The 22,217-nt window shown below is 43.4% G+C and overlaps 1 protein-coding gene across 2 annotated transcripts in view; it reads right to left on the reverse strand.

Annotated features, from left to right (window-relative positions):
• Nucleotides 1-1,835: 1,835 nt before the first annotated feature.
• Nucleotides 1,836-22,217, reverse strand: part of LOC5569279 (transportin-1) — a 32,565-nt gene continuing 12,183 nt past the window's right edge. Inside the window, exons 3-9 of one of the 2 annotated variants that reach the window (XM_001652761.2) lie at nucleotides 16,117-16,965; nucleotides 14,144-15,274; nucleotides 13,907-14,078; nucleotides 13,742-13,837; nucleotides 4,140-4,215; nucleotides 3,683-3,857; nucleotides 2,704-3,611 (exon numbers count right to left, since the gene is read on the reverse strand). In XM_001652761.2, coding sequence (XP_001652811.1) covers nucleotides 3,504-3,611; nucleotides 3,683-3,857; nucleotides 4,140-4,215; nucleotides 13,742-13,837; nucleotides 13,907-14,078; nucleotides 14,144-15,274; nucleotides 16,117-16,965 — 2,607 coding nt within the window. In that variant the 3' untranslated portion in view covers nucleotides 2,704-3,503. Of the gene's footprint in view, nucleotides 3,612-3,682; nucleotides 3,858-4,139; nucleotides 4,216-13,741; nucleotides 13,838-13,906; nucleotides 14,079-14,143; nucleotides 15,275-16,116; nucleotides 16,966-22,217 lie in introns of both variants that reach the window. The other variant, XR_002500318.1, reaches the window with a different exon arrangement.

Here is a 22,217-nt window from a genome sequence, read left to right on the forward strand (position 1 = left end):
TTATAATTCTCATTTGCTTCTGTACTCCCTTTGCTTTTTCATGGTTACTCTTGATTTAATGGATAGTTTATACACCAAACGTTTTTGAACATAACCAGAACGTCTCAAAGGCGAAGAATAAATACTAAAATATCACGAATTGTTGGTTAAGTTTCAAATTTAACAATTTTGTGTTCTGTAGTGTTCAGCTTGATTGCTACGCTTGAAACTGTCAAACGGTTTTGTTGCTAGAATGTGTCATTAGCTAATATTGATGGCAAATTTCGGTCTAGACATCGCTGCCTGTTTGTTCCTGTATTACCGGTATTCTGTATCATATCTAATCTAATTGAACCTAAAAGATCATCTGCCAGCAAAGTCCCGTAGAAGGATACCGGCATCAGCGTTTTGTAGACGCCCAACTTCGTGCGATGGCGAAATATACTCGATCGAAGAGTTCTACGGAGTCCATAGTAGACTCGATTTCCCCATGTACAGACTACCGTATTGTATTGTATTCGCGGTATTTGTACAAAATCTAGCGGATGGAGAATCCGTTGTATTTTGTTGATCCATAAATTCGGCCTGATATCGTCGATATATACTATAATATTTGATAGACGGCGACACAATCATTACAGCAACTTTACTTATCTACCTTTTTTGCAGATGGGGCAGCTGACATGACAGCTTCATCCACTCCTCCGGTCTCCTCTGAAATCTTGCTAATAACCCAGTGCAGTTACTTCTCTCCAGTAGCTTTGTAGTTGTTTTAATCGATCAACCTTCCTTTCTACCTTCTAAAGATTAAGGCCTAATAGTTCTTCATCCTCCGGTTGTGCTGCTAGTATTGTTTCCGTATCAGCTTCTTTACTGACCACATCTCGATCAGCTCTTGTCCTTTCATGAGAAGATTACCGTTACAGTACCTGCACATGCTCTGCAGCTTGTGGCACAAAGCTTTGTTCGACCAGTACAGCTTATCGTAGAACATCCATGGTACAGCATATAAGCTTCGTGATCACGTTCTTCCTGCTGTCGCTTTTTTCACCGGAAGTTGTGTCTGTTCTGTGTTGCTGCATTCGTTTCATACTTCAACTGATCGCATTCGCCGCCGTACCATTGGTTTCTTTGATTCGGAGTCGCCCAACCTATAGACTGCGATGGTACGTACCTCTCGTGCATCGGAAGTGCCTTCAGCAATTTTCAAGTGTGGCGACCCTAAGCTGCTCCTCCGTTGGTAGGGTCACTTGCAACTGATGCGCGTGTTTTTGAGACGCTTCTGTCTCGGAGCCGCGCAAGGTTGAACCGAGGCGTTCTGTATCGTCGCGAAATGTTCATCATTCAAATACTTCAGAACATTTATACCGTGACATGCTCTATTACCGTGAGGTTAAAAAAAAACTCAAGTTTCAATCGATCAGATAAAAATAACGTATGATTATTTTCAAGTCTTTCATGTTTTATGTAGTAGACCGTTTTATATACTTTGCATAAAAAATATGATTTGAACCATTTTGAAAATTTTAACCATAGTTACAGTTGATGTTGTTAAACATACCAGTGTTCCAAATACCGTGCATCTGACCCCGACTGCCGGGTCACATTTTGAAACATCTCTCAATTGAACGAACGAAGCACATCAAAAATAAAACTTTGGTATCAAACAACGTATTGAGGTTTGCATGATTGATCCGAGAAATAAAATATATATTTCACTTCGCTATTTTGGAATTATAACTGAAACACGGTATTTGGAACACATAAGCAATCGTGCCCTAATACCGTGTGTTGGCACCAGGCGATTACATTCAAACATTATTTTTGTTTGTTAGTGTGTGCAACTTTAGTTCAAGTTTGTCATGGCTTTCTAAATACTACTTAATTAGCTAACGTTTGTGACAATCATTTAGAAAAATAGGATGTTAGAAATCCACATAATTCACAAATACCCGGTATTAGGCAACACACGGAATTAGAGCAGGTCACGGTACCACCGAGGAATGCATCAAGTAATTAGGTGGTGAGTGATCATTGGTGAAGCCGGAGTTGACATTCAAGTGACCTTATATAGGTCATTTGACATAACGGACAGTAGGCATAACGGTCATTTAGCATAATAGATATTTGGCATCACATTTTTTATCAAGAACAGCCATCTTTTGAAAGAAGTACTATATTTCTGATTATGCTAAATGGCCATTATGTTAAAAGGCCATTAAGCCGAATGGCGTTATGCCAAATGACCTGTTCCCCCTTATAAATATTTTTGTGGGGACCTTGAAAGGCTGCAAAGTTAACGCATCGCTGATCGTTACCCGTCTCTATATTTCCTTTTTTTCGTATCAGTGTCTATGCCGTCAAACACGATTTTCACGTCACGCGGCAAACATCCGTTGTACCTATATCTGCTACTGTTACACGTAGATCGCCTCTTTCTCGTCTTCAGGTTTCCTTTCGTATGTACAGTGCACGTTGATAATGATGTGAAGAGACGGCCTTTTCATCATCGCCGTGATTTTGGCGAAAGGAGTAAGAGCAAACTAATCTTTGCCCAACGATTGACAGAAATGCTACTAACACATCTAGCATTGAGTTCAAAACCGTTTGCTCGTTTTGATTACCTTTGTTAACTAAAATGTTTCCACTCACGCTCAATTCCTTGCACACCCCCATTCACTCTGCATACACGGTACAAAATAATTAATCTTTATTCGATTCTAGAAGTAGAACCATTGATGTCTCAACTCTATATTAGTGTAATAAATCAAGATAGTTACTAAACATTTCGAATTATAAAACAGGATCAGAAGTCTCCAGTAAGGAGTTTTGTTTTGCTCATTTCGCTTTTGCTAGGAAGGATATAATGAGAAGGAATTTTCATGATTGAGGAAGTATTGGTAAATCGCTTTTTCAATAACTATGATGTTCAGCGCTAAAATGTGACTAACTTCAGCATTTAGTACGTTTGTGTAGAATGCGAAGCAGACTTACGATTGCGAGCTAGAGTTACTATATCATTTGATTAGTTGGAGTGGCTTGCCTAATAAGAAAATTTTATGATTTTGATTTTTTTATTTTTTCTTCGAAATGGTAAGACGTGACAAGCTGAAACTTTTCAAATAAAAACAGCCAATTTTAAAACAAAAGATTCTACGAACTTCCATGATATAAAAATGCAATTGTATACAACAAATTTGCAGCACTTCACTCTACCACGTGATTTACTATAGTAGTACTGTTTTAACTTATGAAGTCAAAAATTTCAATGGTATTCAAAATTTCAGCTACGCACCTACTGCTATTGATACCACAATTAGTATAGAGTCAAAAAATTCTCGAAACATCGAATGCATTATACTGCCTTTGTAAAAATAACCCTTCCCATCCTAGACCCACTCCAACTGTGATGCTAAGGTTTGTAATGTTCTCAAACACAATATTTTTGATATTCCAAAGAAGAACATTAAAATGCGCCTCTACATACCGCTGCATGGATCGCAAAACCGTCGTTACATTTCAGCTTAGATGCTATACATCAGTGCCAATCGCTCGCTGAGCTGCTGAGGAAATTGTTCGACAAACCGACTCCAATTTTCCTCTCCCACTTGGGTCTTGAAGCCCAGCAGAATCTGAAAACACAAAAACAGTAGAAAGTTGAAAACGATCGGCTCATATTCCTCACACACAACCAATGCAATACCTTTTGAAGCATCTCGTGCAAATCTGGTTTCGGGTTCATCCACGATGCTGCAGCGTCGCAGAAAAAGATGAAATCGGGCACCACTCCAACCGGATTGACGGTAATCATTTGGCACATACCACGGAAGGCGGAGTCTTTCTCTTCGTTATCCCGGATGTTTCGGAGTGATGAACACCTATTTTCATTGATAAAATATCGAAGAATATAGTGCATAAACGGTAAATGTTCAACCTTCAAGCTGTACCACACTATGCATAGCTTTTGAACAGTTGGCCAAAGGTGACAAGTAACATGGACGAATAACGAAATTTTGACAACATTTAACAAGACATGAAATACCACGGATTAGAACAGCACTTCGTCTAACGAAAACTTCGCTTACACAACTGTCAATAGCAGATACATAGTACGCACATTACGAAGGATAGAATAAAAAATATATTATTTTGTTACACACCATTGTCGCACAAACTGTTGCAATGAAGGAGCCACTTCTAGGGGGCACACAAGACCGAGTCGACCAATTGTTATTGCTAAATAGGAAATAAACAGAGAAAATAGGGAAAAACACATTAACATAAACAGGAACACAGGGTCGTACCCTGATACGCTGCTGAAATCATAGTGACTTGAGAAACAAAGTTATATACGAGCACCCCCATTCTTCTTCTGTAGTTTCATTGAATACTTCTACAGCAAATCTGCACTTAAAGATCCTACCTATAAATGCTTTGAAGTGCCTTCTTAGCCTTTAATATACTTGGGTGTAGTTACTACCACAGGTTTCGAAATGCACTAGACTCTAGAGCGATATCGCCTATGCCACTCCATATAAAAAAGGGTGAAAATGAACAAAATGCATTACGAGTCTACAATAATTCTTCCAATAATGCCTGAAAAATCTTTTTTAGATATTTATAAAACTGTTTCTAGGGTGGGACAAAAGTTCGACCTTAGTGGAATAATCAAGATTTCCAGGAAAAGTATAACAATTGAATAAAAATAAATACAACACAGTGAACATATAACACAGCGTAACATACACGACATTTTTTCGTGTCTCAAGGATCAAATTATGTGTTTCTAGTACATTTGGGGTTACATAATCTGATACCGTTTTCAGAAATGTTCAAGCAGGTCACAATTTTCAGCTACATGTCACAAAAGATGTATAAACACTGGTTTCATTGATGTTTACATAAAATTTAAGATATAATTCGTTAAATTTGTTTGTGCTCTACTAGCGATTGGAAACTCGGTACGTGGAACTGCAAATCCTCAACTTCATTGGAAGTACTCGCATACTCTCCGATGTACTAAAGACCCGTGGTTTCGACATCGTAGCGCTGCAGGAGGTGTGCTGGACAGGAGCATTGGTGCGAACGTTTAGAGGTAATCATACCATCTACCAGAGCTGCGGCAACATACGCGAGCTGGGAACAGCTTTCATAGTGATGGGTGATATGCAAAGGCGGCTGATCGGGTGGTGGCCGATCAATGAACGAATGTGCAAGTTAAGAATCAAAGGCCGATTCTTTAACTTCAGCATAATCAACGTGCATAGCCCACACTCCGGAAGCACTGATGATGACAAGGACGCATTTTACGCGCAGCTCGAACGCGAGTACGACCGCTGCCCAAGCCACGACGTCAAGATCATCATAGGAGATTTGAACGCTCAGGTTGGCCAGGAGGAGGAGTTCAGACCGACGATTGGAAAGTTCAGCGCCCACAGGCTGACGAACGAGAACGGCCTACGACTGATAGATTTTGCCGCCTCCAAGAACATGGCCATTCGTAGCACCTATTTCCAGCACAGCCTCCCGTATCGGTACACCTCAGCAGACAGAATCGCAAATCGACCACGTTTTGATCGATGGACGGCACTTCTCCGACATAACCGACGTCAGAACCTATCGTGGCGCCAACATTGACTCCGACCACTACTTGGTGATGGTGAAACTGCGCCCAAAACTATCCGTCATCAACAATGTACGGTACCGACGCCCGCCCCGGTACAATCTCGAGCGGCTGAAACAACCGGATGTCGCCAATGCGTACGCGCAGCATCTTGAGGCAGCGTTGCCGGATGAGGGCGAGCTCGATAGGGCCCCTCTTGAGAACTGCTGGAGGACAGTCAAAGCAGCCATTAACGACGCTGCCGAAAGCGTTGTCGGATATGTGCAACGGTGCTCAAGATACGATTTGTTCGACGAGGAGTGCCAGGAGGTTTTAGAGGAGAAGAATGCAGCGCGGGCTGCAATGCTGCAGCATGGTACGCGGCAAAACGTGGAACGATACAGACTGAAGCGGAAACAGCAAACCCGCCTATTCCGGGACAAAAAGCGCCGCCTTGAAGAGGTGGAATGCCAAGAGATGGAGTTGCTGTACCGTTCTCAAGAAACGCGGAAGTTCTATCAGAAGCTCAACACATCCCGCAAAGGCTTCGTGCCGCGAGCTGAGATGTGCCGGGATAAGGATGGGAGCATCTTGACGGACGGACGCGAGGTGATCGAAAGGTGGAAGCAGCACTACGATGAACACCTGAATGGCGCAGAGAACACAGGCACAGAAGGTCAGGACAGCGAAGGCGATGGCTACGTCAGCACAGCGGACAGCGGAAATCAACCAGCTCCCACGATGGGGGAAGTTAAGGATGCCATTCAACAGCTCAAGAACAACAAAGCCGCTGGCAAGGATGGTATCGGAGCCGAACTCATCAAGATGGGCCCGGACAGGTTGGCCGCTTGTCTGCATCGGCTGATAGTCAGAATCTGGGATACGGAACAGCTACCGGAGGAGTGGAAGCAAGGCGTTATATGCCCTATCTACAAAAAGGGCGACAAACTGTGAAAATTATCGTGCAATCACCATCCTAAACGCCGCCTATAAACTGCTATCCCAGATTCTCTTCCGTCGTCTATCACCTATAGCAAACGAATTCGTGGGAAGTTATCAAGCAGGTTTCTTCGAGGGCCGCTCGACAACGGACCAGATCTTTTCCGTGCGGCAAATCATCCAGAAATGCCGTGAGTACCAGGTCCCTACGCACCATTTGTTCATCGATTTCAAGGCGGCATACGATAGTATCGACCGCATAGAGCTATGGAAAATCATGGACGAGAACAGCTTTCCCGGGAAGCTCACAAGATTGATCAGAGCAACGATGGACGGTATGCAAAACTGCGTGAAGATCTCGGGCGAACACTCCAGTTCGTTCGAGTCTCGGCGGGGACTACGACAGGGCGACGGACTTTCGTGCCTGTTGTTCAATATTGCGCTTGAAGGTGTCATGCGGAGAGCCGGACTTAACAGTCGAGGCACGATTTTCACGAGATCCGGACAATTTGTTTGCTTCGCGGACGACATGGATATTATTAGGAGAAAATTTGAAACGGTGGCAGATTTGTTCACCCGCCTGAAACGCGAAGCAACAAGAACGAGGGCTAATGGTGAATGCGTCGAAAACAAAGTACATGCTGGTTGGCGGAACTGAGCGCGACAGGGCCCGCCTAGGAAGCAGTGTTACGATAGACGGGGATACCTTCGAGGTGGTGGACGAGTTCGTCTACCTCGGATCCTTGTTGACGGTTGACAATAATGGTAGTCGGGAAATACGAAGGCGCATCATCAGCGGAAGTCGTGCCTACTATGGGCTCCAGAAGAAACTGCGGTCAAGAAAGATTCACCCCCAAACCAAATGCACGATGTACAAAACGCTCATAAGACCGGTAGTCCTCTATGGGCATGAGGCGTGGACTATGCTCGAGGAGGACTTGCAAGCTCTTGGGGTTTTCGAACGCCCAGTGCTAAGGACGATCTTCGGCGACGTGCAGGAGAACGGCGTGTGGCGGCGAAGGATGAACCACGAGCTCGCTCAACTCTACGACGAACCCAGTATAGTGAAGGTAGCTAAAGCTGGAAGGATACGCTGGACAGGGCATGTTGCAAGAATGCCGGACAACAACCCTGTAAAGATGGTGTTCGCCACGAATCCGGTCGGAACAAGAAGGCGTGGGGCGCAGCGAGCTAGGTGGATTGATCAGGTACACCACGACCTGGAGAGCGTGGGTCACAGTCGAGGATGGAGAGAAGCGGCCATGAATCGAGGGAATTGGCGAAATATTGTTGGCGAGGCTTTATCAAGATAATTGATGTAAAGCCAAATAAGTAAGTAAGTAAGTTTGTGCTCTAATCCACCAAGCCTGCAAAATAGGACTTTAACTTTCATTTCACATATAATTTGATTTAAATTGCACGATTAAATCGTTTTTTTTTTCAACACGATTGCAGCCTTCATGCTCCATACAAAATTCTGTGTTTCTCTTATATGGCAAAATATTATCTTCTCTAAACCATCAAAAATAACTTTTAAGCATCTAAATGTTTATGAACTTTCTTGATAAATAAAGTTAAAGTTTGAATTCTGTGGCTAATTGAGCAAATAAGTTGCCATACAAGCTTACAAACTTGCATGCAAATTATCTGAATTAAGCAGCTGTTTTGTATTTTCGAAAGCCAATATCTCAAAAACAAGACTAGCTATGATATTTTTGAAAACGGCAATAGATTCAGCAACCCTTAAATAAGTAAAAAGCGATAGTTTGGTGCTTGACACAAAAACGTGTTCCGCAGTGTGATCTGTTAGCTAATTACTTTCTTAGAGAAACTTATGTCAGAGTATTAATCCGTTTTTAGATTCAGTCATCTCTCCTAACTCGATATTGACGGGACCATCAAGTTATAGAACACAAAACCAGTGCAAATGCGATTCAAGGGACCATCGAAAAAGCCATGCAGACCAACTTTTACTGTGGTTCTCTAACTCGAATCACTGCGTAGTGTCGGCGTGAACGTGGAAGCTATCCAAGAAAATACGCTGGCTAAAAACCGGAGAACGTGAATCCCGAGCGATGGATCCCATCGACAGCACTTCATTCAAGTAACACATCTACTACAGCGGCGGCGACAGAACACAACGAGGAGTTGGCATCATAGTAATTGGGAAGCAGATGATTCGATTTATTCGGTGGAAACCAGTAAGCGACCGAACCTGTGTGTTAAGAAGTATGAAGAACAAGCTTTCAACTACAGTTTGATCAGCATATATGCACCAACGAACGAAAAAACCCTCCCCCCCCCCCGCTAGCCACGTTGAATATGCCTGTAAAAAAGCATCTACAGCTATAGTGGCGCTTTCGAGGATGATGTCTAACAGATCTGCTGTAATTGCCAGCAAACGCAAGCTCCTGGCAAGCATGTCACTTTCCATACTAAAGCCTGTCCACGATAAATTTCGGACACGGATGGCGGGTGTACCACAGAAAGTTCGAGAATTTTACAGAAAGAAGGATTAACATCCTTGTCAACTGTTTATTTTATAGATATAACTCTTTTATTCTGAAATAAACAATTGTTTTTGTTGAATTATGAGTAACTTTTTTTTGCTGCCATTATTTGGGTGTCCGAAATTTAACGTGGACAGGCTTTAAGCTATGGAGTCCCAATCTGGTCAAAACCGCTTAAAACAAGCAGAATCCTAAAGCGGTTGGAAACACGTACAGGATCATGTGCTTAAGAGTAGCAAGCGCATACCGAACGGTATCTTAAGAAACCGTGTGCATCATAGCCGGGATGACACCCTTCTTCTTTCTGGCATTACGTTCCAACTGGGACAAAGCATTCTTCTCAGATTAGTGTTCTTATGAGCACTTCCACAGTTATTAACTGAGAGCTTTCTTTGCCGATTTTGCCATTTTTGCATGTGTATATCGTGTGGCAGGTACGAAGATACTCTATGCCCTGCGAATCGAGAAAATTTCCTTTACGAAAAGATTCTCGACCAGAGGGATTCGAACCCACGACCCTCAGCATGGTCATGCTGAATAGCTGCGCGTTTACCGCTACGGCTATCTGGGCCCCATCGGGCTCATCATCAAGGAAGATGTTCAATGCTTCAACCAAAGAGGTACCAGAGGAGTCCGCGACACGTGTATAGAGGCAACAATATAATAGAGAGAATGTGTGCGGATGCCGAGTGCTGGAATGCAGTAACTACGTCTGTTACTCACAGTATGCTAGAATTTATTTATTTATTTATTTATTTAATTGCTACGTCTTGGATCTATACCTTAATCCGCCAGACTGTTAATTTAAATACAGTAATTTATCGATTATATCACGGATCCAAATTTTTCCGAAGCGTGATAAAATGAAAATGTATTTTCTGCTATATATTTTTTATCAAAATTTGAGATTTACGTTGCAGAAATAGAGAGAATGAAATGCAAAGCACGTATGAGATGGGTCAAAAAGATACCTGATAATTGTTTAGGGTTATTTTTCTATGTAAAATGTATGAATTTTATACAATCATTGTGACGTGATAAAATCGAACCGAAAACCGTGCTAAAATCGAACCGAAAACCGTGCTAAAATCGAGAGTGATATATTGAAGCGATATTAAAACGAGCAGTGATAAAATCGAGAAACTACTGTACTTAATTCTATGTTTAAAAGTACATTTGGACACATTAAAATCAAAATAACATCCTACATCATTGAATGCCCGCAAACAACTAGACATTGGGCAGTTCTGTCCATATGTCGTTCTATGCGGTCGTATAACCAGCAACTGCCTCTCGCGGAGCTGCCTTGTCGGTGCGTAAAACCTCAGTTCGTTGGTCAGTTCCGAGCAGTCGATGTTACTGGACAACAAGTCATACACAAATAATCGCTGAATCTTAGTTCGTCTGGACGTCAATGTTTCCAAATCTATCAGCCTACAACGACTTACATAGTCGGGAAAATTTGTTGGATCGTTCCACGGTAACTGCCTTAAACAATAGTGGATGAAACAGCGCTGCACCTTCTCAATTCTGAGCATATGCGTTGCATGGTATGGAGACCAGACGCACACTGCATATTCCATGATGCTCCTGACCAGCGAGCAATACAGAGCCTTCACCGTGTACACATCGCGAAACGATTGCGAGTTTCGTCGGATAAATCCCAACACAGCAAATCCTTTCGCCGTCACGGTGCTTATGTGTTCAGTGAACTTCAACTTACTATCTATTATTACGCCAAGATCACGAATGTGAAACATGCGCTCGATGATGTTGTTACCGATTGCGTAGTCGTAAGTCACATACGTTTGGCGCAGCGTGAAGGTAATAGTTTTGCACTTGTCTATGTTCAGTTCCATACCATTCTCTGTACACCATGAAATCAGCTCATTTACGTCAGATTGTAATGCACAGCAATCGAGAGCCGAAGATATTTCTCTATAGATCTTAAGATCATCCGCATACATCAGCTTTCCAGATTTTAGACGGACGGCAAGATCGTTTATGAATAAGATGAATATTAGCGGGCCGAGAACACTTCCCTGCGGAACACCGGATGATATATCATATGAATGAGAACGTGCACGGCCGACTTGGATATGAGCTTTTCGATCGGTCAGGTAGGATCTAAGCCATTTGGTTATCCAGTCAGGAAACCCAATATGCTTAAGCTTGCTGATTACAAGTTCGTGAGGAACTTTATCGAAGGCTTTCGCAAAGTCGAAATAAATTGCATCCACTTGACGCCGCTTCTCGACGCTATTCGACAGAACATTTGTGAAACTCATCAGATTCGAAACTGTCGATCTTTTCTTTACGAAACCATGCTGAACATCGGAGATTATTGGACGAATTGCAGCGCCTATGGTGCGCCGACTAAGAATCGTGCAGAAGATTTGCCCTGTCGAGGCTGTTTTCCTAGGCTACTTCTGCTACATGTGTTGTGCTGGCCCCTCCCCGAAGAAATACCGTAAGTTGGTTCCGGGGAGATAAGGGTCTGAGGCCAAGGAAAATGTCGATACACTGTACACCACTTGAGCAATTCAACAAGAATACAATACCGTACCATGTGCGATGATCGAGAGGGAATTTGCTGACCGATAAAACGGCAGAGGCTGCCAGATGAAAGGAGCACTTTCAGCATTTGTTGAACGGTGAAAATGGAAATGTAGCGATAAACAGGATGAACATTGATGATGACGATCAAGCTGTGGACCCATCGACCATAGGAGGTTGAAAAGGCTATCAGAGAGCTGAAACACTGTAAGGCTGCTGGGAAGGACGCGATCTCGGTCGAGCTTCTCAAGTATGGAAGTGAGCAGCGTTACAAGTCGAGGTCGGTCCTGCGATTCCGGTGGAGAGAAACTTCCGGTTCACAGGCGCACCGACGATCATTTGCCGGTGCAACAACGCGATCTACTCAACTAGTCCCCGGCGGTGGACTTAGCCTACTCCGAAGCTGGCCCGGATGATGCCGAGGTCGGTCCTGCGATTCCGGAGGAGGGAAACTTCCGTTTCACAGGCGCCCCGACGACCATTTGCCGGTGCTATTTCGCGAATTACTCAGCTAGACCCCGACGGTGGACTCTACCTACTCCGACTCGAAGTTGGTCTGCCAAGTGCCAGGGTCGGTTCTGCAATTCCGGTTGGAGGATGACTTCCGGTTCGCAGGCGCCCGACGACTTTTAACCGATACTACTCTACACCCATTCTACTCGGTCCCCGACGAAGGATCTAACCTACTCCGATCGTGACCCGGAGCTCTCTGGTCTTCACGCCACCTCCTTTGCAGCAACGATATAATCGCCTGTTCACCGCATTCCAAGTGCTTTCGTGCTGGCACATGTTCTGCACGATGTTGTCCGGATTTAGGACGCTGGTTGTTTCTGCATCATCTCGCGTCGTATATCCCTGAATCGAGGGCAGTCGAAAATGACATGCTCCGGGGTCTCCTCGATATTTGGGCAGGCCGGACAATGTGGAGCTTCCATGGCCTGACAAAAACTGAGTCAGGAAGCAGTTAACTTCTCCATGTTTTCTCGACGTCCACACCGACACGTTAGGAATTAGTCTGTGCGTCCATCTTCCTTTCTCCGAGTTATTTCACTCCTGTTGCCACCTCGCCATTGTATCCAATCTGATGGTATTCCTCACATTCCTTGTGACCCTTTGGTAGCATGCTATGTCCTCAGCCAGAGTAATGCAGATGGGGACCATTCCGACGATAACGCACACTGCCTCCGACGATATAGTGCCTGAATATTATGATATTAAGCCTGAAGAATACAGAAATTTCCCTTTTTCTTATTATTGTTTCTCTTTCACCTGTTTCATCCTCGCCTTGCCAAACATTTGGCATTGAATAACTTTTTCCACCATTGTCGGATTATCTGATCTGTAAACAGATATTTCATAGAGGTCAATGGATGATCTCTGGTGATTTTTCTTTATATAAGTAAGTTTCCTCAAAGTGACTATCATATAAACTTTGAAAACCTGAATTTTGCCCCACACTAGTGTTCATCTTGCCCCACTTTACAGCTCAAACTTTTTCACTCCTAGTATTATTTAAAAATACAGCCCAGGATTATTTAGGACCTTTGTGCCGGATTCTGAGAGACCTACCTAAAATGTTGTCTAAGAAGGATTAAGTAAAAATTTTACATAGAAATTTTTCAGTAGCTCGCAAAGCTTCAGCTTAAGAATTGTGCTCGAAATTCTGACGAAAAATTTACCTATAAGATTATAGAACTCTAGGATGTCTCTAGAGTAATATCCAAGACATAGTAATGAAATGATCTTATCTAGAATTGTGTGTAAATCGCGGTGAGAAGTCTGCTCATCATTACGTAAGAATCCTGCCGAAAAATTTGTAATAAATCTTTTTAGAGTCTTTTCCAGGATTCTGTCTAAATCTCTCCCAATATGGTGTAACATTGATTCCCAATTTTCATGAGAATCTAACCTTGATTAGCTTCAAATTGAATTTGAATAATTCAACAAGCCGGTTATGAGCAGAGTCTTGAAAAACCTTTGTGGGTCGCACAAAATGAAATAGTAACTTATATAGGTAAAACAAATAATTCAAACAGTAACATGAAGTTTGCAACGAGGTAATAACAACAAACGACCAAATTCCTCATAAATACATTGTGTGGGAGACTAGAATACGCTAAAAAATACAATTCAAAATAATCTATAACAAACTTACCGGTGTTTTCCAAAAGTGTTTTGGGTGTATTAGGATTGTTGATGATTTCAATCAGCTGTGCCAGCACCAAAGGAATGTACGGCTTCGTGTCTTCACCTGAAACGAAACCAAATTAACAATCGGTGAGTCCTTTCGCGATTGATGATGTGCTGTTTCGAAACTTACGTAGTTTGATGCTGATTTCACCGATGGCCCAGGTGGCATTATTGCATACTGAAATGTATTCCGGATTCAAATTTTGGCCCAAAATAGGTAAAAAGTCTGCAATAAATGGATGGACGTGCTGGAAGCATGCCTTTGTCAAGTCTCCGAGTAGTGCAAACGAAGACTGCCGTACCTATTTGGAAAATGAAAAATTTTATGTTAATGGTGTGTGATGATTAGAACATTTTCAATACTTACTTCTGGCATGGAATCCTGCATACACTGGTAGAGAAGCTGCATGATGTTACTACTGACCACCAAGGATTCAATGTGGCCATCGAGTCCCTCTGCCAGGCCGGAAAGTAAATCCAGAGCCACAATCATGAAATCCTTATCTGGTAGCTCAAACTGTCCGGGACTCGCAGTGCTGGCTAGATCCTGATTCAAAGTTTGCTGTATCAACGATATACATCTTCTGTACACCGGTTCGCAGTATGGAAGGAATCCGGACTGCAAAGCTGTGGCCACACTGGATAAACACTCCAACAGTGGAAACAGATCTTTGTCTTCGTCTTTGAGCATGTTCCACTTTTGAATCAACGGTGGCATCAACATGTTGATATACTCTGGTTTGTTCAAATGATGACCAACGGAGTCTGCCAATGTGCCAATGGCGTCGTACAAGATGAGAAGATTTTTGTGTTGGTATTTCCCGAAGGCAAATACCAAAGTTTTCAGTATGAATCCAAGATAAGGAACCAATTCCGTGCATGCTTCTTCTTCGAGAGTGGCGAATGCCGAGCAAGCTGCTTCCTGAACACGTTTGTTCGCATCGAGGATGCGCTTGAGCAGTTCCTCCATCAGAGGTTTCAAGTATTGATCGTGCGGCTGACTGACAACCCAATGGGCATATCGAGAGAGTGTCCAACAAGTTATCGCCCGTACCAGTGCTTTCTTGTCCGAGAGACACGAAATCAGATACGGAATCAATTCTGGCAAATGAGGAATCATTCCATTCATGCATCCTTCGGCGATAGCACCCAAGGCCAAGATTCCACTTTCCTTGATCTGCCAATCTTGATGGAACAATGTTTCCTTCAGAATAGGTAACAGGATCGGGAGGAAATCGTCCTTGAAGACATTTGCTAGAACATCCAATGCTGCTGCGCTACATTTACGCAGATTCCAGTCGGACAGATTGCTGTCATCGTCCATATCGTCATAAGGATCGTCCATGTCTTCTTCTTCGTCGTTTCCTTCCATGGGTCTTGAACCTTGATCCTGCGAGTTCATGTTACCTGCCTTCTGTGTATGTGTTCGCGATTTGTGGAACCGTGGTTTGATATCTTCTTCGCGATCTGGAATCATTTCATCCTCTTCGACATCACCCTGGAAGTAAGTCAAAGAATGTAATATAACTGCGTAGGAATAAATACAGGGCTGTTACAATTGGCAAAAAAACGCGCCATATAAAATCTACAGCTAGAAATGCAATCCAAATAAGGATCATGATTTTGAGAGAGAATATTGCCTTGCCAGACAAGCTAAAAAATATACGCGACCTCATTTATATCAATTCAAAGTCTTTAGAATTTGAAGAATCTCAACTATTTTCATAACCCACTTGCCCCACGGTATACCATATTTGGAAAACATCGGATGTAATTCCTGAAATATTTTATGTGGGAATGATCGGAGGAATCACAGGAATAATTTGTGTGCTGGTGTGAAACCTCAAATGCATTTTTGAAGAGTCAATAAATGGGGACAAATTCTTGGAAAAATGTTTGGAGAAACTCCAATACCAAAATGTTTATTGTTGATTTAAACATTTTCATAAGGGTACCCTGTCTAAAGGCGTGGTTGGGTATTAGAGGGTTAATAGAAAATAAACTCTGGAGGATTTTATGAAACAATTCCTGGAAGATACTGAATAAATTCTTGGTTCTTCTACATGAAAATGGCTGAAAAAATTATTGAAAAAAAATTCGCCTACGAATGGAATGGAGGAAATCCCTTCGAGTTTCTTCAAAAAATATCTGTGAAAACTTTGATCTTCTCTGAACCTTCCATTAAAAAAGAGACTTTTAAAAGACTTGGTCACTAGTCTTCGAAGAGACCTGTTACCTGCCCTATCCCCACCATGAACCAAAGTATTGATTTTATTAACTGTTACAGCCCTATAACTAAAAAAATGATTCTTTTTAATGTATTCGAAAAATGATACTAACCTTCAAGATGATTATATCGATATCCGAGTATCTCATACCCCGAACGAGCACCGGCGCCAACTGGGCCAAATGAGGCGTAAGTGCTTCCTTGCAAATTGTCTGCTCCGCCAAAGAAAGCCAAAATTCGCACGCCTCTAGGGCTGTTTCGTCGGGATCTTGCGTACGAATCAGCATGTACTCGATGATGCTGTTCATATGGGGCATCAAACGGTCCATTCGCACTTCCAGCAGCATGACCAAACCTCGGCAGACGTTCTTCCGAACCTCGCGGTCCTCATCCGAGGAAAGGTGGAACAGATTCTCGATGAACGTATCGATGTGCAGCATCAGCGCTTGCGTTCGGTTGATAATGAACTGGTTGATACAAGCAATTGCGTGAGAGCGAATCTTAGGGCTCGAGTGGCGGAAAAATTGCAGGAATTTCGGAATCATGATGTTCAGTGGGCGATTCAGGGCAGCGCTGTCCAAGGTGTCGGCCGAATCTTCGCAAATTTTCTGCAATGCGCCGAAAGAACCTTCGCAAACGCTGTACTCCTGTGAATCGAGCATGTCACAAAGCGTCGGAAGCAATTCGGGCCACGTCTGGAGGCCTCCCTTGTTAGCTATGGTGGTGATCAGGATTCCCACTGTCGCCCGGATTAGAGGCGATGGATCTCCCAGGGCCATCAAACATTCTTGCTTGATATACTCAATAATCGCCGGCTGAAGTTGAGTTCCGTGGATGCGGATGTTGTTCTTCAGAATTAGACCCGACAAAGATCGTGTGGGTTCATCTTGGGTCTTCAGTTTGGTTAGCACGTAAATCAAATAGTTGTTAAAATCTGGGAACTGGTTCAGTTCTTCAAGTTTCTGTAAAATTGTAAGGAGAGAAGGTGATTAATTTATGTGAAGGATTGTGCGAAGCATAAATGGAAATAGTCAGGGCTGGTAGCGACGGAGTGCCATTAAAATAGTATTTTTTTAATAAGGAGACCTTATGCTTAAAAAAGGAAAACGAACAGGAACTAAAATGAGAATGAACGGAAACCAACAAAGAGACCCATAAAAACCAAAATAATCCACACAAGTTTCCCAAAGTTAGACTTTTGATTATTTTTTTTTTTTGGCTTTTCAGAAGCAGACATTTTTTACGAATATATTTATTTCTTTCGCAATTAAAAATATTACCGCTCGTATCACTGTTTTTTCAAGCTTTTTCGAGGAATTTCATAATAATTTCATTTGCCCATAGTTTTCTTCGTGTATTAAGGGGGCAGGATCCGTCATTGATTTCGGAATTTTCAAAAGCAGTTTTTTCGTTCAAAATAAAAAAAAAATACAAGAAAATGTGTTCACTCACTGTATTCTGCTCTCCAACCGAAATACAGTGAACACATTTTCATCGAATAAGTTTTAGTTTTAAGCAGAAAAACTGCTTTTCAAGTTTTGATGATGACGATGATTACGATGACGGAGCGTTGATCGTTAAGCCAAAGATTTCTGCATGAATTCAATTGTTGATTCCTTAACCTTTCGGCCATCGCACGTATTTTTAAAAGGCAAGCAGTCGCGCTTGTTTTTTTTATAGTAGGGTACAAAAAAACTTCAAAAGCCTGGCCTGTTGTGTGTTGACACGGTGTGGGGCTCACGTTAGGCGTGCTTAACCACTAAAAAACTTTCCCTACTGCTCCTGTGCCTCGAACAAACCCCCACGGAACTACATCAGGCAACTTCATCAGGGGAGGGTTGTGCTCATGCACTTCGTCAATCTCAGCCTCTACCTGTTCTGCTCGTTCGCTGTTGGAGCTTAATGTCGTCAAAACGCTGCTCACTACGACATTTCTACGGTGTCTCTGCGACTACTCGTTTTGCCCAATTGGCGATTGAAGATCTCGCCGGGGCTTTGGACAGCTTTCTGTGCGACGACGCATACTTCCTTTGGGCTGACCAGTTGGATGCCGAGGTCGGTCCAGCGATTCCGGTTGGAGGATGACTTCCAGTTCACTGGCGCCCCGACGACCCAAAACTGGTTTGTGACGATCGATGCTATTCGGCATAGTCCCCGACGGTGGAGCTAGCCTACTCCGGCTACGCGCTGCTTCATGCTTCGATGCTGACCGGTGGAGTGTCGAAGCCGGTCCAGCGATTCTGGTTGGAGGATGGCTTCCGGTTCACTGGCGCTCCGACGACTCAAGCCGGTAATACGCTACGTACTACTCAGAGTTGACCCCGGCGGTGGATCTATCCTACTCCGACGAAGTTTTCCCCAGCGGCGGAAGATCTCCCGAACCGATGCTATCCGGGCAGATGCCGAGGTCGGTCTTGTGATTCCGGTTTGTGGGAAGCTTCCAGTTCACAGGCTCCCCGACGATCATTTGTCGGTGCAACAACGCGATCTACTCAACTAGTCCCCGACGGTGGATTTAACCTACTCCGAAGCTGGCCGGGCAGATGCCGAGGTCGGTCCTGCGATTCCGGTGGAGCGAAACTTCCGGCTCACAGGCGCCCCGACGACCATGTGCCGGTGCTATTTCGCGAATTACTCAGCTAGACCCCGGCGGTGGACTCAACCTACTCCGACTCAACGTTGGTCGGCTAAGTGCCAGGGTCGGTTCTGCAATTCCGGTTGGAGGATGGCCTCCGGTTTGCAGGCACCCCGACGACTTTTAATCGATACTACGCTACGCCCGCTCTACTCGGTCTAGTCCCTGATGGAGGATCCAGCCTACTCCAATCGCGACCAGGAGCTCTCTGGTCTTCACGCCATCTCCTTTGCAGCAACGACATAATCGCCGTTATTCCCCTGTTCACCGCATTCCAGGTGCTTTCATGCTGGCACATGTTCTGTACGATGTTATCCGGATTTAGGACGCTTGCGGTTTTTGGAATCATCTCGCTTCGTATATCCCTGAATCGAGGGCAGTCGAATATAACATGCTCCGGTGTCTCCTCGATATTTGGACAGTGTCCGAATCTGTGCAGATATTTCCGGAAGCACCCATGGCCTGACAGAAACTGGGTCAGGAAGAAGTTAACTTCTCCATGTTTTCTGGTCGTCTACACCGATACGTTATCAATGAGCCTGTGAGTCTACCTTCCTTTCTCCGAGTTATTCCACCCCTGCTGCCACCTGGCCATTGTGTCCAACCTAATGGTATTCCTCACATTCCTAATGTCCCTTTGCTGGTAGAATGCGATGTCCTCAGCCAGAGTGATGCAGATTAGGATCATTCTGGCGATAACGCACACTGTCTCCGATGATATAGTGCGGTAGGCACTCGCCACCCATATAGCCATGAGCCGGAAAGTACCTGCCAGCTTATCTCGGTTACGTTAAGTCCAAGCCGGTACTCCATACCTCAGAATAGACGATGACGGTCGTCAGAAGACGCCTCGTTCTGCTTCTTGGTCCTCCAATGTTGGACATGATCCTAGCTACAGTGTCAGCTGCTTTCGCTGCCTTTTCGCAGGCATAGTCTACGTGGCTGTTGAAGTTTAGCCATTAGACCATTACTCCAAGGTGCTTTAATGAGCGTTCCTATGGGATTGCGTGTCCTCCGACGTTGATCTCCAACTGCTGAACCGCCTTGCAACGATACCATCGTTAGGGATACCATCTGGTCCGGGAGCTTTGTTCAGCTTTAATCCTTTCGCAACCGTTAGACACTTGTATATCGGCATTTTCTTCATCTACGTCAGCGTACGGTGTGGGCGGCCACGCGGTTGGAGCATGCGTAGGAAAAAGACCGTTCACTATCGCCTTCAGTTTGTCGGGACACATTTCATCTGGGGTAACTGGGCCCTTGATCTTCGCCATCACTACTCAATAGGCGTTGCCCCAGGGATTTGCGTCAGCTTCCCAGCACAACTCCATGTAGCTGTTCGTTTTACTCGTCGCTATTTCCTGTTTGAAATCGGCTTTGGCCAGTCGGTAGGTCACTTTACGCTCTTCCATGTTGGCTTCAGATCTAACTCTCTGCACGCGTCTTCTGGCTTTTAAGCAGGCTGCGCGAAGGGTACTGAGTCTGTCGTTCTACCAGTATGCAGGACGCCGTTGATTCCTTGGCTCCAATTTTCTAGGCATAGTTGCGTCACACGCTCTCGCCAACGTTTCTGTCAGCTCTCCTGCATCCATGTTTGGAGCGTCGCCTGCTGCTCGGAGTGCTTCGACGAAAAGATCCTTGTCGAAATGCTTCGTCTTCCACCTTCGTTCTCCATTCCTCCTGCAGTATGGCAACAACTTCTCTGGCCAACGCAGTAGTGGATCGCTTGATAATCACTGTGGGTGTATTCTTTGCTAACTCTCCAGTTGATATTGGTGATCAGCGACGGGCTGCAAAAGGTCACTTCGATGATGGATTCCCTACCGTCTTTGCGAAATGTGCTAGCGAGACCGTCGTTGCACAGCCTTACGTCGAGTTTCGCTAGAGCTTCCAGCAAACTGTATCCTCTCGCGTTGGTCAATCTACTACCACACTCCACGGCCCAAGCATTGAAGTCTCCTCCGATTATCACCAGCACATCCAACATCTGGGTGTACTGCTCCAGTGTCCACCTCGGGGGGCGTAAAAGCTACACACGAAGATTCCGTTAATGTTAACGATCACGAAACCCTCGTATGAGCGTTCGACTACTTCTTGGATAGGGAAACGACCCATTACATGGATCGCCGTCGTCTTTGCTGTGTCTGCTAACCAATTGCCGTTATCGGGAGTATACGGTTCTGCAGTGATCGCAATCACGCTTGTTGTACTTTGTAAAACACCCTTGGTTATTCATGTTCAACATTTGTGATTTCAATCCAAAGCTTCAAGCAGATTTAATGGATTTCGTATTTTATACAACTGTGGACCGTGGACATAAATTTTCATGAAAATTTATATTTGCGATCCATAATTCACGACCTATTTTTGAATTCAAAGAGCGCTTGAAGCATAATAGTATTTTCAGAGAAGTTGTTCGTAGATACATAAAGTACCTACGATGTGTTAAACTTTACACAGTGTGTTGGCACAGAAGGGACCTATTTTTTAAAACTTAGTTTTAGAGTTTAGTATTTCTGAAAGACTTCAACCAAGAACTTCTCTTAGGATACCTTCATAATTACTCCAGAGATTCCTGATATTTTCAGAAAGTCCTGCTGCAGCAGGATTTCTTTGAAAAATTTCCCAAGGAATTTCTCCAAGAATTATACAGGTATGTCTCCGTATAATTGTCAAGGTTTTTTTTAAGAAACTATCGGAGAAAAACGTTTTCAGAAAACAATCCGGAAAGTATTGTTAAAACAAATCCCATAGTAATCTTTGTTAAAACTTCTATAGATATCACTGAACTCTTGGATCTCTGGAAAACTCTCAATTGAAGGTTTTTCTAGATAAATTGCAGAGATAATTATTGAAAAAAAAAAACAATCAATTGCATCCATTAATTAAATCCTGCAGATTTTTTGAAAGCATTCTATGAAAAACATTGTTGAACAGGACATCGGAAGAAATTTGTGTAGAAATGGGCGAAGTAATTGCTGGTGTAAGACCTTATATGAAACTTTGACTTATCAACGAACGTTTTACTTGAAAAATTGCTCGGTAATTATTTGGAAGAACTGCATGAGTAATTCATGTATGAAATGTTGGAGAAGTTCTTAGGAACTTTCTGGAGGAACTTATTGATGAGTACCCGGTTGAATTTATTGAAGAATAACTGGAAGAGTTGTTAATTGATTTCACGGAAGAATTTTGGATCAATTCCTCAGATAAATCGCAAATGAATTCACAAAGCAATTGTATGAAAAGGCTGAGAAATAACTGGAAAAAGACGTAGAGGCTCTGACGAATTCTCGTAGGGGGTCCTGATAATCACTCAACGATTTTTTTCAAAAAAATTAGAAGAAATTTTTGGTGATTTTCTCGGGAGAACTCCTATAGGATTATTTGGAATATCTGCAAGAGTAACTACTTAGTGGAAGAATTGGTAAGAAAATAGAGAATATCTTGAGTAAATCCTGAGATAGTATTTTGGAAAATATTAGTGGAAATTCCTGATAAAGTATTTCGAATCAGAAATCAATACAAGGAAAATAGAGAAATAGTGACTCTAGAGACCATTCTAAATAAAAAAGAGAC

This window comes from Aedes aegypti, chromosome 2, assembly GCF_002204515.2.
Source record: "Aedes aegypti strain LVP_AGWG chromosome 2, AaegL5.0 Primary Assembly, whole genome shotgun sequence".
NCBI lineage: Eukaryota > Metazoa > Arthropoda > Insecta > Diptera > Culicidae > Aedes > Aedes aegypti.